At 44.8% G+C, this 18219-nt stretch overlaps 2 protein-coding genes across 3 annotated transcripts in view; one reads left to right on the top strand and one right to left on the bottom strand.

Annotated features, from left to right (window-relative positions):
* Positions 1 to 14097, top strand: part of bnip2 (BCL2 interacting protein 2) — a 53773-nt gene extending 39676 nt beyond the window's left edge. For both annotated transcript variants that reach the window (XM_029752004.1, XM_029752003.1), the window contains exons 9-11: positions 3819 to 3905; positions 4062 to 4160; positions 12862 to 14097. In XM_029752004.1, the coding sequence (XP_029607864.1) occupies positions 3819 to 3905; positions 4062 to 4160; positions 12862 to 12919 (244 nt within the window). In that variant the 3' untranslated portion in view covers positions 12920 to 14097. The remainder of the gene's footprint in view (positions 1 to 3818; positions 3906 to 4061; positions 4161 to 12861) is intronic.
* Positions 14098 to 16357: 2260 nt separating this feature from the next.
* Positions 16358 to 17993, bottom strand: LOC115193003 (beta-1,3-galactosyl-O-glycosyl-glycoprotein beta-1,6-N-acetylglucosaminyltransferase 3-like). The gene has a single exon (XM_029752005.1). The coding sequence runs from the start codon at positions 17822 to 17824 to the stop codon at positions 16499 to 16501; it is 1326 nt and encodes a 441-aa protein (XP_029607865.1). The 5' UTR covers positions 17825 to 17993; the 3' UTR covers positions 16358 to 16498.
* Positions 17994 to 18219: the final 226 nt, after the last annotated feature.

Here is an 18219-nt window from a genome sequence, read left to right as displayed (position 1 = left end):
ATAAATCTACAATTTCAAAAAGCATTTTTCTACGGCTGGCCATGCTTTCCACCTGGCTACCGCTACCCCGGTCAACAGCCCTGCACTCCCCACAGCAACTCACCCAAGCCCCCGGCCAACAGCTCTGCACCCCCTGCAGCAACTGGCCCAAGGCCCCCCCCCCCCGCTTCTCCTTCACCCAAATCCAGACAGCTGATGTTCTGAAAGAGCTGCAAAATCTGGATCCCTACAAATCAGCTGGGCTAGACAATCTGGACCCTCTCTTTCTAAAATTATCTGCCGAAATTGTTGCTACAACCCCTATTTACCAGCCTGTTCAACTTCTTTCGTATCGTCTGAGATCCCCAAAGATTGGAAAGCTGCCACGGTCATCCCCCTCTTCAAAGGGGGAGACACTCTAGACCCAAACTGCTACAGACCTATATCTATCCTACCCTGTCTTTCTAAGGTCTTCGAAAGCCAAGTTAACAAACAGATCACTGACCATTTCGAATCCCACCGTACCTTCTCCACTATGCAATCTGGTTTCCGAGCTGGTCATGGGTGCACCTCAGCCACGCTCAAGGTCCTAAACGATATCATAACCGTCATCGATAAAAGACAGTACTGTGCAGCCGTCTTCATCGACCTGGCCAAGGCTTTCGACTCTGTCAATCACAGCATTCTTATTGGAAGACTCAATAGCCTTGGTTTCTCAAATGACTGCCACGCCTGGTTCACCAACTACTTCTCAGACAGAGTTCAGTGTGTCAAATCAGAGGGCCTATTGTCCGGACCTCTGGCAGTATCTATGGGGGTGCCACAGGGTTCAATTCTCGGGCCGACTCTTTTCTCTGTATATATCAATGATGTCGCACTTGCTGCTGGGGATTCTCTGATCCACCTCTACGCAGACGACACCAGTCTCTGTTCATCTGGCCCCTTTTTGGACTCTCTAAACGAGCTTCAATGCCATACAACACTCGTTCCGTGGCCTCCAACTGCTTTTAAATGCTAGTAAAACTAAATGCATGCTCTTCAACCGATTGCTGCCCGCCCGGCTAGCATCACTACTCTGGACGGTTCTGACTTAGAATATGTGGACAACTACAAATATCTAGGTGTCTGGTTAGACTGTAAACTCTCCTTCCAGACTCACATTAAGCATCTCCAATTCAAAATGAAATCTAGATTTGGCTTCCTATTTCGCAACAAAGCAACCTTCACTCAAATCAAATCAAATTTATTTATATAGCCCTTCGTATATCAGCTGAAATCTCAAAGTGCTGTACAGAAACCCAGCCTAAAACCCCAAACAGCAAGCAATGCATGTGAAAGAAGCACGGTGGCTGGGAAAAACTCCCTAGGAAAAACTCCTGAGAAAGGCCAAAAACCTAGGAAGAAACCTAGAGAGGAACCAGGCTATGAGGGGTGGCCAGTCCTCTTCTGGCTGTGCCGGGTGGATATTATAACAGAACATGGTCAAGATGTTAAAATGTTCGTAAATGACCAGCATGGTCAAATAATAATAATCATAGTAATTGTCGAGGGTGCAACAAGCACGTCCGGTGAACAGGTCAGGGTTCCGTAGCCGCAGGCAGAACAGTTGAAACTGGAGCAGCAGCATGGCCAGGTGGACTGGGGACAGCAAGGAGTCATCATGCCAGGTAGTCCTGAGGCATGGTCCTAGGGCTCAGGTCCTCCGAGAGAAAGAAAGAAAGAGAGAATTAGAGAGAGCATATTTACATTCACACAGGACACCGGATAAGACAAGAGAATACTCCAGATGTAACAGACTGACCCTAGCCCCCCGACACATAAACTACTGCAGCATAAATACTGGAGGCTGAGACAGGAGGGATCAGAAGACACTGTGGCCCCATCCGATGAAACCCCCGGACAGGGCCAAACAGGCAGGATATAACCCCACCCACTTTGCCAAAGTACAGCCCCCACACCACTAGAGGGATATCTACAACCACCAACTTACCGTCCGAAGACAAGGCCGAGTATAGCCCACAAAGATCTCCGCCACGGCACAACCCAGGGGGGGGGGGCGCCAACCCAGACAGGAAGACCACGTCAGTGGCTCAACCTACTCAAGTGACGCACCCCTCCCATGGATGGCATGGAAGAACACCAGTAAGTCAGTGACTCAGCCCCTGTAAAAGGGTTAGAGGCAGAGAATCCCAGTGGGAAGAGGGGAACCGACAAGGCAGAGACAGCAAGGGCGGTTCGTTGCTCCAGCCTTTCCGTTCACCTTCACACTCCTGGGCCAGACTATACTTAATCATAGGACCTACTGAAGAGATAAGTCTTCAGTAAAGACTTAAAGGTTGAGACTGAGTCTGCGTCTCTCACATGGGTAGGCAGACCATTCCATAAAAATGGAGCTCTATAGGAGAAAGCCCTACCTCCAGCCGTTTGCTTAGAAATTCTAGGGACAATTAGGAGGCCTGCGTCTTGTGACCGTAGCGTACGTGTAGGTATGTACGGCAGGACCAAATCGGAAAGATAGGTAGGAGCAAGCCCATGTACTGCTTTGTAGGTTAGCAGTAAAACCTTGAAATCAGCCCTTGCCTTAACAGGAAGCCAGTGTAGGGAGGCTAGCACTGGAGTAATATGATCAAAAAAAATGTCACTCATGCTGCCAAACATACCCTCGTAAAACTGACTATCCTACCGATCCTTGACTTCGGCGATGTCATTTACAAAATCGCCTCCAACCCTCTACTCAGCAAACTGGATGTAGTCTATCACAGTGCCATCCGTTTTGTAACCAAAGCCCCATATACTACCAACCACTGCGACCTGTACGCTCTCGTTGGCTGGTCCTCGCTACATATTCGTCGCCAAACCCACTGGCTCCAGGTCATCTATAAGTCTTTGCTTGGTAAAGCCCCGCCTTATCTCAGCTCACTGGTCACCATAGCAACACCCACCCGTAGCAGGCGCTCCAGCAGGTATATTGCACTGGTCATCCCCAAAGCCAACACTTTCTTTGGCCGCCTTTCCTTCCAGTTCTCTGCTGCCAATGACTGGAACGAATTGCAAAAATCACTGAAGTTGGAGTCTTATATTTCCCTCTCTAACTTTAAGCATCAGCTGTCAGAGCAGCTTACTGATCACTGTACCTGCACACAGCCAATCCGTAAATAGCCCACCCAACTACCTCATCCCCATATTGTTATTTTGCTTCTTGTTCTTTTGCACCCCAGTATCTCTACTTGCACATCATCATCTGCACGTCTATCACTCCAGTGTTCATGCTAAATTGTAATTATTTTCACCTCTATGGCCTATTTGTTGCCTTACCTCCCTACTCTTCTACATTTGCACACTCTGTACAAAGATGTTTCTATTGTGTTATTGACTACGTTTGTTTATGTGTAACTGTGTTGTATGTGTCGAACTGCTTTGCTTTATCTTGGCCGCGTCATAGTTCTAAATGAGAACTTGTTCTCAACTGGCCTACCTGGTTAAATAAAGGTGAAATAAAAAATAAATTAAAAAAAAGATATTTCTTACACCTATCAGAGATTTGGCATTCAGACCATGCCCATTACCTAAGCTACCGGTGATGCCCGTTGCCTAAGCTACCGGTGATGCCCGTTGCCTAAGCTACCGGTGATGCCCGTTGCCTAAGCTACCGGTGATGCCCGTTGCCTAAGCTACCGGTGATGCCCGTTGCCTAAGCTACCGGTGATGCCCGTTGCCTAAGCTACCGGTGATGCCCGTTGCCTAAGGTACCGGTGATGCCCGTTGACTAAGCTACCGGTGATGCCCGTTGCCTAAGCCACCGGTTGTTCACTACGGACATGCCCTTTCTCCTCTTTCAGGTTAAGGAAGAATTTGAAGTCGTTGATTATCGTCCACCCCTCCTGGTTTATCCGCACCCTCCTGGCCCTCACCAAACCCTTTATAAGGTAGGTGGTCATGTGTTATAACTCTTCTTCATAACCGTCACCCAACACTTCCTAAGGTAGGTAATAACCTTTCATAAGGTACAGTAGGTGCCTCTGTTTTCATAATAAAGACCTATCGGATCATTCCCTAAATGTCTTCTGCTTTCCTCGTTTCAGCTCAAAGTTCAGCCAGAAGATCCAGTTTGTGTTCAACTTGACAGACCTTTCTGTACTGGTTCCTATGGAATACGTCTCTATACCAGACTGCATTAAAGAGTAGGTCTATGTTGTATATCTCTATACCAGACTGCATTAAAGAGTAGGTCTATGTTGTATATCGTCATTACCATACTGCATTAAAGAGGTGGTCTGTGTAGTATATATCTATACCAGACTGCTTTAAAGAGTAGGTCTGTGTTGACACGCACTAATTTGACTCCCAGGACTTCTACTTCAACAACAAATGTTGTTTTGGTTCGAAATAATCCATAGTTATATTGAAATAGCTCTGTTTTGTTCGTGCGTTGAGGTCCCTATCCGAAGGGTGACGCGCGGGCGCATTTCGTGACAAAAAAATTCAAAATATTCCATTACCGTACTTCGAAGCATGTCAAACGCTGTTTAACCTGTTTGGGGTAGGGGGCAGTATTGAGAATTTTGGAAAAAATATGTTCCCATTTTTAACTGCCTCCTACACCAACTCAGAAGCTAGAATATGCATATTATTGTTCAGGTTTGGATAGAAAACACTCTGAATTTTCTAAAACTGTTTGAATGGTGTCTGTGAGTATAACAGAACTCCTATGGCAGGCAAAAACCTGACAAGGTTTCAAGCAGGAAGTACCCTGTCTGACAAGGAGTCGTGCGTCTTGCATCTTTTTATTGAAAAGTAAGGATCTTAGCTGTAACGTGACAATTCCCAGGGCTCCAATAGGCTCTCAGAGCCCGCGAAATAACTGAAGGTTTACGAGGGAGCCTCAGGTTGAAACAGATTATCGCCTTTTGTAAGTGGATGCTCAGAGGACCTTTGAATGATGCGCGTGCATGAGTCGCTCCCGAGGAGAAATTTTATTCGGCTGTTTAGGCTCAATGCATACTCCCGGTCGGAATATTATCACTTCTCTACGACATAAATGGCATAAAAATTGGTTTTAAACAGCGGTTGACATGCTTCGAAGTACGGTAATGGAATATTTAGACATTTTTGACACGCCAATGCGCCATGCGCGAGACCGTGAAGAAGCATTCTAGAACTCACGAACAAAACGTCGCTGTTTGGATATAACGATGGATTATTTGGGACCAAACCAACATTTGTTATTGAAGTAGAAGTCCTGGCAGTGTATTCTGATGAAGAACAAGCAAGGTAAGAACATTTTTCTTATAGGAAATGTGATTTTGGTGGATGCTGACCTGGGTGGGTATCTAAATAGCTAGCCCTGTAATGCCGGGCTATGTACTTAGATTATTGCAAAATGTGCTTCATCCGAAAAGCAATTTTAAAATCGGACATATCGAGTGCATAGAGGAGTAATGTATCTATAATTCTTAAAATAATTGTTATGCTTTTTGTGAACGTTTATCGTGAGTAATTTAGCAAATTGTTAGTAAATTCAACGGAAGTTTGCCGGGGGTTATGCGTTTTCTGAACGTCACATGCTAATGCAAAAAGCTGTTTTTTGATATAAATATGAACTTGATTGAACAGACATGCATGTATTGTATAACACAATGTCCTAGGTGTGTCATCTGATGAAGATCATCAAAGGTTAGTGCTGCATTTAGCTGTGGTTTGGGTTTGTGTGACATTATATGCTAGCTTGAAAAATGGCTGTCTGATTTTTTCTGGCTGGGCACTCTGCTGACATAATCTAATGTTTTGCTTTCGTTGTAAAGCCTTTTTGAAATCGGACAGTGGGGTTAGATTAACGAGATTCTTGTCTTTAAATAGCTGTAAAATAGTCATATGTTTGAGAAATTGAAGTAATAGTATTTCTAACGATTCAAAAATCGCGCCACTGGAATTTCAGTAGCTGTTACGTAGGTGGGACGAAATCGTCCCACATACCCCAGAGAGGTTAAAATCAATTTTTATGCGATTTTTCTCGTAAAATAGCGATAATATTCCAACCGGGCGACGTTATATTCATTCATAGACTGAAAGAAAAACATGGAGTCCTCTCGTGGACGCGCACTGCAGTGTCAGTGTTCCCTGCCTGACCACTCACAAAAACTCCTGCTTTTTTTCGCCCAGAGACTGGAGAGACGTCATTCCACTTTCTGGCGCCTTCTGAGAGCCAATGGAAGCCTTAGAAAATGTCACGTTACAGCAGAGATGCTGTATTTTCGATAGAGAGGCAACAGAAGGACAAGAAATTGTCAGACAGGGCACTTCCTGTATGGAATCTTCTCAGGTTTTGGCCTGCCATATGAGTTCTGTTATACTCACAGACACCATTCAACAGTTTTAGAAACTGAGTGTTTTCTATCCAAATCTGTTCCTGGGCAAGAGTAGTAACCAGTTTAAATCGGGTACGTTTTTTATCCGGCCGTGCAAATACTGCCCCCTAGCCCCAACAGGTTAAATAGTAGGTCTGTGTAGTATATCTCTATACCAGACTGCTTTAAAGAGTAGGTCTGTGTAGTATATTTCTATACCAGACTGCATTAAAGAGAAGGTCTAGACTGACGAGTTTCAGAAGAAAGATCTTTGTTTCTGGACATTTTGAGCCTGTAATCGAACCCACATGCTGATGCTCCAGATACTCAACTAGTCTAAAGAAGGCCAGTTTTATTGCTTCTTAATGAGCAAGACAGTTCAGCTGTACTAACATAATTGCAAAAGGGTTTTCTAATGATCAATTAGCCTTTTTTTAAATGATAAACTTGGATTAACTAACACAACGTGCCATTGGAACACAGGAGTGATGGTTGCTGATAATGGGCCTCTGTACGCCTATGTACAGTTGAAGTTGGAAGTTGACACACATTTTGGTTGGAGTCATTAAAACTAGTTTTTCAACCACTCTACAAATTTCCTGTTAACAAACTATGGTTTTGGCAAGTTGGTTAGGACATCTACTTTGTGCATAACACAAGTAATTTTTACAACAATTGTTTGCAGACAGTGAATTATAAGTGAAATAATCTATCACAATTCCAGTGGTAAGAAGTTTACATTACATTAAATTGACTGTGCCTTTAAACAGCTTGGAAAATTCCTGAAAATGATGGCATGGCTTTAGAAGCTTCTGATAGGCTAATTGACATCATTTGAGTCAATTCGAGGTGTACCTGTGGATGTATTTCAAGGCCTACCTTCAAACTCAGTGCCTCTTTGCTTGACATCATGGGGAAATCAGCCAAGACCTCAGAAAAAACATTGTAGACCTCCACAAGTCTGGTTAATCCTTGGGAGCAATTTCCAAATGCCTGAAGGTACAACGGTCATCTGTACAAACGATAGTACGCAAGTATAAACACAATGGGACCACGCAGCCATCGTACCGCTCAGGAAGGAGAGGCGTTCTGTCTCCTAGAGATGAACGTACTTTGGTGCGAGACATGCAAATCAATCCCAGAACAACAGCAAAGGACCAGTTGAAGATGCTGGTGGAAACAGGCACAAATGTATCTATATCCTCAGTAAAAACGAGTCCTATATCAACATAACTTGAAAGGCCCCCCTGCAAGGAAGAAGCCACTGCTCCAAAACCACCATAAAAAAGCCAGACTACGGTTTGCAACTGCACATGGGGACAAAGATCGTACTTTTTGGAGAAATGTCCTCAAGTTTGATGAAACAAAAATAGAACTGTTTGGCCATAATGACAATCGTTAAGTTTGGAGGAAAAAGGGGGAGGCTTGCAAGCCGAAGAACACCATCCCAACTGTGAAGCACGGGGGTGGCAGCATCATGTTGTGGGGGTGCTTTGCTGCAGAAGGGACTAGTGCACTTCACAAAATAGATGGCATCATGAGGAAGGAAAATTATGTGGGTATATTGAAGCAACATCTCAAGTCATCAGTCAGGAAGTTAAAGCTTGGTCGCAAATGGGTCATCCAAATGGACAATGACCCCAAGCATACTTCCAAAGTTGTGGTAAAATGGCTGAAGGACAACAAAGTCAAAGTATTGGAGAGGTCACCACAAAGCCCTGACATCAATCCTATAGGAAATTTGTGGGCAGAACTGAAATAGCGTGTGCGAGCAAGGGGGCCTACAAACCTGACTCAGTTACACCAGCTCTGTCAGGAGGAATGGGCCAAAATGTACCTAATTTATTGTGGGAAGCTTATGGAAGGCAATCTGAAATGTATGACCCAAGATAAACAATTTGAAGGCAATGCTACCAAATACTAATTGAGTGTATGTAAAATTCTGACCCACTGGGAATGTGATGAAAGAAATAAAAGCTGAAATAAATCATTCTCTCTACAGTCGTGACCAAAAGTTTTGAGCATGACACAATATTAATTTCCACAAAGTTTGCTGCTTCAGTGTCTTTAGATATTTTTGTCAGATGTTACTATGGAATACCGAAGTATAATTTCATGCATTTCATAAGTATCAAAGGCTTTTATTGACAATTAAATGAAGTTGATGCAAAGAGTTAATATTTGTAGTGTTGACCCTTCTTTTTCAATACCTCTGCAATCCACCCTGGCATGCTGTCAATTAACTTCTGGGCCTCATCCTGACTGATGGCAGCCCACTCTTGCATAATCAATGCTTGGAGTTTGTCAGAATTTGTGGGGTTTTGTTTGTCCACCCACCAATTGAGAATTCTCCACTAACATCAAGGCGGTGACCCGATCCTGTAGGTTCATGCTCTACAACATTCGCAGAGTACGACCCTGCCTCACACAGGAAGCGGCGCAGGTCCTAATCCAGGCACTTGTCATCTCCCGTCTGGATTACTGCAACTCGCTGTTGGCTGGGCTCCCTGCCTGTGCCATCAAACCCCTACAACTCATCCAGAACGCCGCAGCCCGTCTGGTGTTCAACCTTCCCAAGTTCTCTCACGTCACCCCGCTCCTCCGCTCTCTCCACTGGCTTCCAGTTGAAGCTCGCATCCGCTACAAGACCATGGTGCTTGCCTACGGAGCTGTGAGGGGAACGGCACCTCCGTACCTTCAGGCTCTGGTCAGGCCCTACACCCAAACAAGGGCACTGCGTTCATCCACCTCTGGCCTGCTCGCCTCCCTACCTCTGAGGAAGCACAGTTCCCACTCAGCCCAGTCAAAACTGTTCGCTGCTCTGGCACCCCAATGGTGGAACAAGCTCCCTCACGATGCCAGGACAGCGGAGTCAATCACCACCTTCCGGAGACACCTGAAACCCCACCTCTTTAAGGAATACCTGGGATAGGATAAAGTAATCCTTCTAAACCCCCCCCCCCCCCCCCCCCCCCTTTAAAAGATTTAGATGCACTATTGTAAAGTGGTTGTTCTACTGGATATTATAGGTGAATGCACCAATTTGTAAGTCGCTCTGGATAAGAGCGTCTGCTAAATGACTTAAATGTAAATGTAATTGACCACAAGTTCTCAATGGGATTAAGGTCTGGGGAGTTTCCTGGCCATGGACCCAAAATATTGATGTTTTGTTCCCCGAGCCACTTCGTTATCACTTTTGCCTTATGGCAAGGTGCTCCATCATGCTGGAAAAGGCATTGTTCATCACCAAACTGTTCCTGGATGGTTGGGAGAAGTTGCTCTCGGAGGAGGATGTGTTGGTACCATTCTTTATTCATGTCTGTGTTCTTAGGTAAAATTGTGAGTGAGCCCACTCCCTTGGCTGAGAAGCAACCCCACATATGAATGGTCTCAGGATGCTTTACTGTTGGCATGACACAGGACTGATGGTAGCGCTCACCTTGTCTTCTCCGGACAAGCTTTTTTCCAGATGCCCCAAACAATCGGATAGGGGATTCATCAGAGAAAATGACTTTACCCCAGTCCTCAGCAGCCCAATCCCTGTACCTTTTGCAGAATATCAGTCTGTCCCTGATGTTTTTCCTGGAAAGAAATGGCTTCTTTGCTGCCCTTCTTGACACCAGGCCATCCTCCAAAAGTCTTCGCCTCACTGTGCGTGCAGATGCACTCAGACCTGCCTGCTACCATTCCTGAGCAAGCTCTGTACTGGTGATGCCCCGATCCCGCAGCTGAATCAACTTTAGGAGACGGTCCTGGCGCTTGCTGGGCTTTCTTGGGCACCCTGAAGCCTTCTTCACAACAATTGAACCGCTCTCCTTGAAGTTCTTGATGATCCGATAAATGGTTGATTTAGGTGCAATCTTACTGGCAGCAATATCCTTGCCTGTGAAGGCCTTTTTGTGCAAAGCAATGATGACCGCACGTGTTTCCTTGCAGGTAACCATGGTTGACAGAGGAAGAACAATGATTCCAAGCACCACCCTCCTTTTGAAGCTTCCAGTCTGTTATTCGAACTCAATCAGAATGACAGAGTGATCTCCAGCCTTGTCCTCGTCAACACTCACACCTGTGTTAACAAGAGAATCACTGACATGATGTCAGCTGGTCCTTTTGTGTAGGGCTGAAATGCAGTGGAAATGTTTTTTGGGGATTCGGTTCATTTGCATGGCACAGAGGGACTTTGCAATTAATTTCAATTCATTTGATCACTCTTCATAACATTCTGGAGTATATGCAAATTGCAATCATACAAACTGAGGCAGCAGACTGTGAATTAATATTTGTGTCATTCTCAACTTTTGGCCACGACTGTACTATTATTCTGACATTTCACATTCTTAAAATAAAGTGGTGATCCTAACTGACCTAAAACAGGGAATTTTTACTAGGATTAAATGTCAGGAATTGTGAAAAACTGCGTTTAAATGTATTTGGCTAAGGTGTATGTAAACTTCCAACTTCATCTGTAGATATTCCATAAAAAATCAGCCGTTTCCAGCTACAATAGTCATATACAACATGAACAATGTCTACACTGTATTTCTGATCAATTTGATGTTATTTTTATGGACAAAAAATGTGCTTTTGTTTCTAAAAAAGAAAAAGTCATCTGTTCTTTCAACCAAATTTTTGAACGTATTTTTTATATATATGGAAAAATACACGTTTAAAAATGTGTTTTTTGGGGGGGGGTTTTGTCAGCCCTTTAGCAAAGACACTCTAGCTATCTCTATGGTGGTAGTGGACGATAGTTATGTTCCAGTCCTCATGGTGTTCTACATCTTAGTATAGTGGAGGTCAGTTAGGGGTTTGGTTCCAGTCCTGACGGTGTTCTACTTCCTTAGTATAGTGGAGGTCAGTTAGGGGTTTGGTTCCAGTCCTCATGGTGTTCTACATCTTAGTATAGTGGAGGTGAGTTAGGGGTTTGGTTCTAGTCCTCATGGTGTTCTACTTCTTAGTATAGTGGAGGTGAGTTAGGGGTTTGGTTCCAGTCCTCATGGTGTTCTACTTCTTAGTATAGTGGAGGTCAGTTAGGGGTTTGGTTCCAGTCCTCACGGTGTTCTGTTTGTATAATGGAGGTCGGTTAGTGGTTTGGTTCCAGTCCTCATGGTGTTCTACTTCTTAGTATAGTGGAGGTGAGTTAGGGGTTTGGTTCCAGTCCTGACGGTGTTCTACTTAGTATAATGGAGGTGAGTTAGGGGTTTGGTTCCCGTCCTCATGGTGTTCTACATCTTAGTATAGTGGAGGTGAGTTAGGGGTTTGGTTCCAGTCCTCATGGTGTTCTACTTCTTAGTATAGTGGAGGTGAGTTAAGGGTTTGTATCCAGTCCTCATGGTGTTCTACATCTTAGTATAGTGGAGGTGAGTTAGGGGTTTGGTTCCAGTCCTCATGGTGTTCTACATCTTAGTATAGTGGAGATGAGTTAGGGGTTTGGTTCCAGTCCTCATGGTGTTCTACTTCTTAGTATAGTGGAGGTCAGTTAGGGGTTTGGTTCCAGTCCTCATGGTGTTCTACATCTTAGTATAGTGGAGGTGAGTTAGGGGTTTGGTTCCAGTCCTCATGGTGTTCTACTTAGTATAATGGAGGTGAGTTAGGGGTTTGGTTCCAGTCCTCACGGTGTTCTACTTAGTATAATGGAGGTGAGTTAGGGGTTTGGTTCCAGTCCTGACGGTGTTCTACTTAGTATAGTGGAGGTGAGTTAGGGGTTTGGTTCCAGTCCTCATGGTGTTCTAATTCTTAGTGTAGTGGAGGTGAGTTAGGGGTTTGGTTCCAGTCCTGACGGTGTTCTACTTAGTATAGTGGAGGTGAGTTAGGGGTTTGGTTCCAGTCCTCATGGTGTTCTACATCTTAGTATAGTGGAGGTGAGTTAGGGGTTTGGTTCCAGTCCTCATGGTGTTCTACATCTTAGTATAGTGGAGGTGAGTTAGGGGTTTGGTTCCAGTCCTCATGGTGTTCTACATCTTAGTATAGTGGAGGTGAGTTAGGGGTTTGGTTCCAGTCCTCATGGTGTTCTACATCTTAGTATAGTGGAGGTGAGTTAGGGGTTTGGTTCCAGTCCTCATGGTGTTCTACATCTTAGTGTAGTGGAGGTGAGTTAGGGGTTTGGTTCCAGTCCTCACGGTGTTCTACTTAGTATAGTGGAGGTGAGTTAGGGGTTTGGTTCCAGTCCTGACGGTGTTCTACATCTTAGTATAGTGGAGATGAGTTAGGGGTTTGGTTCTAGTCCTCATGGTGTTCTACATCTTAGTATAGTGGAGGTGAGTTAGGGGTTTGGTTCCAGTCCTGACGGTGTTCTACATCTTAGTATAGTGGAGGTGAGTTAGGGGTTTGGTTCCAGTCCTCATGGTGTTCTACTTCTTAGTATAGTGGAGGTGAGTTAGGGGTTTGGTTCCAGTCCTCACGGTGTTCTGTTTGTATAATGGAGGTCGGTTAGTGGTTTGGATCCAGTCCTCACGGTGTTCTACTTCTTAGTATAGTGGAGGTGAGTTAGCGGTTTGGTTCGAGTCCCAGAGCTCTGACCATTATTCTCTCTCCACAGGCTCGACCAGGAGAAACCCGTCAGAGTGGAAATGGCAGCCATGCCAGAGACAGAGTAAGACTACCTGGACGGCTTGCTAGCTCTGCTCTTTCTGCTCTGCACAGCTCCAGACCGATGACGAATGTTCAGACCCACAGCTGATCAGCCTTTACTGTTGATAATGTGTATTGCAACTGGAGAGACTTAGAGAGCTAGCCCAGGTGCAGGAGAAGATAAGTACCTTTCTGAGACAATTCTCCCTTTCTCATTGTTACAACCATCTAACTCTCCCATTGTTACAACCATCTAACTCTCCCATTGTTACAACCATCTAACTCTCCCATTGTTACAACCATCTAACTCTCCCTTTCCCATTGTTACAACCATCTAACTCTCCCTTTCCCATTGTTACAACCATCTAACTCTCCCATTGTTACAACCATCTAACTCTCCCATTGTTACAACCATCTAACTCTCCCATTGTTACAACCATCTAACTCTCCCTTTCCCATTGTTACAACCATCTAACTCTCCCATTGTTACAACCATCTAACTCTCCCATTGTTACAACCATCTAACTCTCCCATTGTTACAACCATCTAACTCTCCCATTGTTACAACCATCTAACTCTCCCTTTCTCATTGTTGACGACCCTCTCTCTCTGGTCAATCTCTCCACCGTGCTCTGTAACCTCCTGCTGTCTCTGGTCAATCTGTAACCTTTTATGTATCAAGCCAAACATAGAGATGTTGATGTCATAGTTACTGTTGTATCTGCAATGTATTTAAGGCACTCTGTTACTGAGGGTTGATGCTTGTTCTTCATTACATTTAAATATATATTTATATTCAACAGGTGAGAAAGGACAAAGATTAATATATTTTTATGTTTTTTTTTATATGATCCTTATTTTAGGTCACATGACCCCCCACAGAGTGATGTTAAATAGAGCAGGTTTCACAGCACCTGGAAAATGCTTTACTGCAGGTTTTGCATCACCTGGAAACAGTTTACTGCTAATGTCTTAGAAAGAATCCCACATGATAAAGTTACTGTGGTCTGTCTGGAAGGACCAGATTCTGTCTGTAGCGATGACAAGGTATATGTTGTGAAAACAGAGAACCTAAAGAGATGTTGGTTGAGGCTGGAATGTGATACTAGTCTTACCGTCAATCAGGATGTTGGTTTTTGACAAGTGTTTTTGGAGGGGACGTTCTTGTACATTATTTCTCTAAAGTAAATGTCCAAAACCCAAATGTGTCTTTTTATTCATTAGGAAAGATTTTCAAGTACAACAGAAGAACACACATACTTGCGACAGTAGTTGGCATACAAAACATATTGTTAATACATGATATACTATACTAACAATACATTACATGGTAAGACTGGGTTTATTTTCATGTTTAACTCAAATTAGTTACAATCATGTCCTAGGTATTCTACAGTAAAAATGTCATGGTTACAACAAAAAAACTCCTCTTAAATGAGGAATCAAATGGAAAACGCTTCCTTAATAACTTGGTGTTACTGAAGATACTGTTTTACATTAGAGCGGCTTTAATTAAAACACAGAGAAGATGAGATGCTTCTAAACCAGTAAGTTACAACATTTCTGACTGTAAGCCGCTTTGATTAAAGGCGCACGCTGAATGGCAGATTTCTGTTCAGTCTATATGTAAATCTACTCAACAAAAGGTCATCCATCCACCTGACAGGTGTGGCATATCACGAAGCTTATTTAACAGCTGGGGACAATAAAATGTCACTCTAAAATATGCAGTTTTGTCACACAACACAATACCACAGATGTCTCAAGTTTTGAGGGAGCAGTGCAGTTGGCATGCAGACTGCAGGAATGTTCACCAGAGCTGCTGCCAGAAAACTGAATGTTCTTCTCTCTACAATAAGCCCAATGTCGTGTTATTAAGAGAATTTGGCAGTAGGTCCAACAGACCTCACAACAACCGGCCACGTATAACCATACCAGCCCAGGACCTGCACCTCAGGTTTCTTAACCTGCTGGAAAGCTGAGGACCATTTCTGTCTGTAATAAAGCCCTGTTGTGTGGAAAAACTCATTCTGATTGGATGGGCACCCATAGGTTAGGGTTTAATGAGTTGATTTCAATTGACTGATTTCCTTCTATGAACTGTACCTCAGTAAAATAATTAAAATTGTTGCATGTTGCCTTTATATTGTTTATAGTTCAGTGTATGTGTGTGTGTATATATAAAATACATAAATCAGCTTTTATTTGTCACATGCGCCGAATACAACAAGTGTAGACCTTACAGTGAAATGCTTGCTTACTTACAAGCCCTTAACCAACAATGCGGTTTTAAGAAAAATATAAATAAATATAACATAATTAAAGAGCAGCCGTAAAATAACAATAGCAAGACTATATACAGGGGGAACCGGTTAGTCAAGGTAATATGTACGTAGAGTTATCTTTGCATATAGTCACTTTAATAACAGAGTAGCAGCAGCGTAGAAGGGAGGGGCAATGCATATAGTCTGGGTAGCCATTTGATTAGCTGTTCAGGAGTCTGATGGCTTGGGGGTAGAAGCTGTTCAGCAGTCTGATGGCTTGGGGGTAGAAGCTGTTCAGCAGTCTGATGGCTTGGGGGTAGAAGCTGTTCAGGAGTCTGATGGCTTGGGGGTAGAAGCTGTTCAGCAGTCTGATGGCTTGGGGGTAGAAGCTGTTCAGCAGTCTGATGGCTTGGGGGTAGAAGCTGTTCAGGAGTCTGATGGCTTGGGGGTAGAAGCTGTTCAGCAGTCTGATGGCTTGGGGGTAGAAGCTGTTCAGCAGTCTGATGGCTTGGGGGTAGAAGCTGTTCAGCAGTCTGATGGCTTGGGGGTAGAAGCTGTTCAGCAGTCTGATGGCTTGGGGGTAGAAGCTGTTCAGCAGTCTGATGGTTTGGGGGTAGAAGCTGTTCAGCAGTCTGATGGTTTGGGGGTAGAAGCTGTTCAGCAGTCTGATGGCTTGGGGGTAGAAGCTGTTGAGATGCATCTTTAGACTTGGCGCTCCGGTACCGCTTTACGTGCGGTAGCAGAGAGAACAGTCTATGACTAGGGTGGCTGGAGTCTTTGACAATTCTTATGGCCTTCCTCTGACACTGCCTGGTATAGAGGTCCTGGATGGCAGGAAGCTTGGCCCCGGTGATGTACTGGGCCGTTCTCACTACCCTCTGTAGCGCCTTGCGCTCGGAGGCCGAGCAGTTGCCATACCAGGTAGTGGTGCAGAGGAAGGCCCTAAAAATCGTGAAAGAGTCCAGGCACACTAGTCATATATACACAGGTTTTGTCGTGCCCTCATACACACAGTATGTATATATAGTGTTATAGAACTTTCTAGCCCGGCATTGTTGACTACATGTAGAACTGTAATAACGATGGTATAACTGTTATAGAATTGATGTGTTCAGTGAAACCAGTCATTGGACTAGATGGGGTACTAAATAAAGACTACAGGAGGGTGTATGTCTGGAATATACATGGCAACCCCAACAATTAAAAAAACGACATTTTATTTACAACCCTCTTACAGTAACATCAGAAATATACAGTAACATCAGAAATAAAACACGCTCTAGCTGGTTGAGAATAGAGTTTAAGGGTTAAAAACAGCTACACTATTGTATTTACAACCTTTCATAGTTTTGGTACGAAACTCCCAGATTCCACTGTCTTTAATGATACACGGTGTGTTGCTTTGAAGCGCAGGTATGACTCCAGACATCTAATAGCCACATCATCCACCTCGGGGTCAAACTTGTTAGCAATAAGGTGGTGTTGGTTTAGGAGCCACTGAAGGTCTCCAGTTCCATAGACACACACAGCTCTCCTGTAGGTCCCGGAGCAGTGTGGGTAAGGGGCTCCGCTCCTCACATCCCCAGCCAGGTAGCTCCACCTCACTACCCTGGCCATGGAGTTCATATCAGACTGTTGGTACTTACTGTTGTGGGGGTTGGAGCCTGGGACAGAGGGCATCCGCTGCAGAGTGGCCCACAGGTGTTCATCAGGACTATAGGTGTCCTTCTCCCACTCCAGCAGAACCCGGACCTCCTGACTCTCCATCACGTGACGGACGAAGGCCCTGGATACCACGAAGTAGGCGTTGCCAGAGAACATGGGGGTGTTGATTGGTGGAGGGGTCTTCTTAACCTCTGTCCTGACCACGGTGTCGGTGACGTTGTGGTGGAACTGCCATCTGCCTTGCTTGTAGCCGTTGGTGACCTCTGACTCCATGCTGTTTTTCCCGTTCAGCAGTTTGAGGGCCAGAACCATCTCAGCGTTGGTCTTAATGGGGAAGTCGGTTCCACAGGTGTTGAGAAGGTATCTCCACTGGACAGGTGACTTTAGCAGGTCCTCCATGCAGTTCAGGTCAGCCTGCACTCTGGACCAGGAGGCGTAGATCACGCTCTCTATCTTACTGGCCACAAACACATTGGGTAAGCAGGAAACAATAGCTCTCACTGCACTCCTGAAGTCCTCGGATGATTTCTGGTCGATGTGGACGCAGTAGACGTTCTGCGGAGTGTACAAAGCACGCAGGAGCCTCTCGAACATCTCAATCTTCTCGTGGATGACCATGGAGTAGGCGATGGGGAACTCCATTTCCTCCTGGCTCAGAGGAACGGTGATGAACCCTCTGTCTGCAACGTACCTCTGACAGTCCTGAGTTACGTTGTGGTAGAACTCCTCTGACAGCAGCTGCTGCTTCTTCATGGTCTTCAGCAGGAGGCTGAGCTGCTCACTCTCCAGACCCTCCATGTCTCCTCGGATGATGGCTGAGCAGGTCGGCAGGTCGGCAGCGTAGTCCGAGGGGAGGAGGTCTGGAGAGCGGAGAGGACTCCTTTCTGAGCCCGGCGGGCGTCTGAGAGCCATCCACAGGAGCAGAGAGACTGATCCACTCAATAGGATCAGAGACAAGTTCTTGAACACTCTCTGAGATCTGGACAAGGAAACTGCAGCCATTACTAGTCTGGTATTCTCTTTCTATGATGTCTTGTTAGTATTCTTTATCTGATATTAGTATCAATGGAGACCACAGCTAAGACTGCTGCTCAACTGAATGTGTCTCACTTCGACCTCAGCTCAAGTAAATGACGCACATCTCTCACACCTCAGTTTAAAAGGGGAAGTGTAATCATTTACTTTAGTGGGCATGGTCTATGGGTATGTGTGTACACGAGTTGGTAGAAACTTACTGTATCCACGGGGAGTGGCTCAACTTGTGGCACCTGTATGTGGATAGTTTCCTCATCTGCGTTGTGACACGTTAATTGCACATTCATACTGAAACTATAAACTAGAATGTGCAGAAATATGAGCTTCCTCTCTTCTCTCTGGAACCTGTTTAGAAACAGTGA

Source organism: Salmo trutta, chromosome 4, assembly GCF_901001165.1.
Source record: "Salmo trutta chromosome 4, fSalTru1.1, whole genome shotgun sequence".
NCBI lineage: Eukaryota > Metazoa > Chordata > Actinopteri > Salmoniformes > Salmonidae > Salmo > Salmo trutta.
This window is presented reverse-complemented; position numbering and strand designations above follow the sequence as displayed.

What these genes read in the sequence shown, in the direction of transcription:
- LOC115193003 (XM_029752005.1), bottom strand. Translation starts at nt 17,824, where the DNA reads ATGGCTGCAGTTTCCTTGTCCAGATCTCAGAGAGTGTTCAAGAACTTG.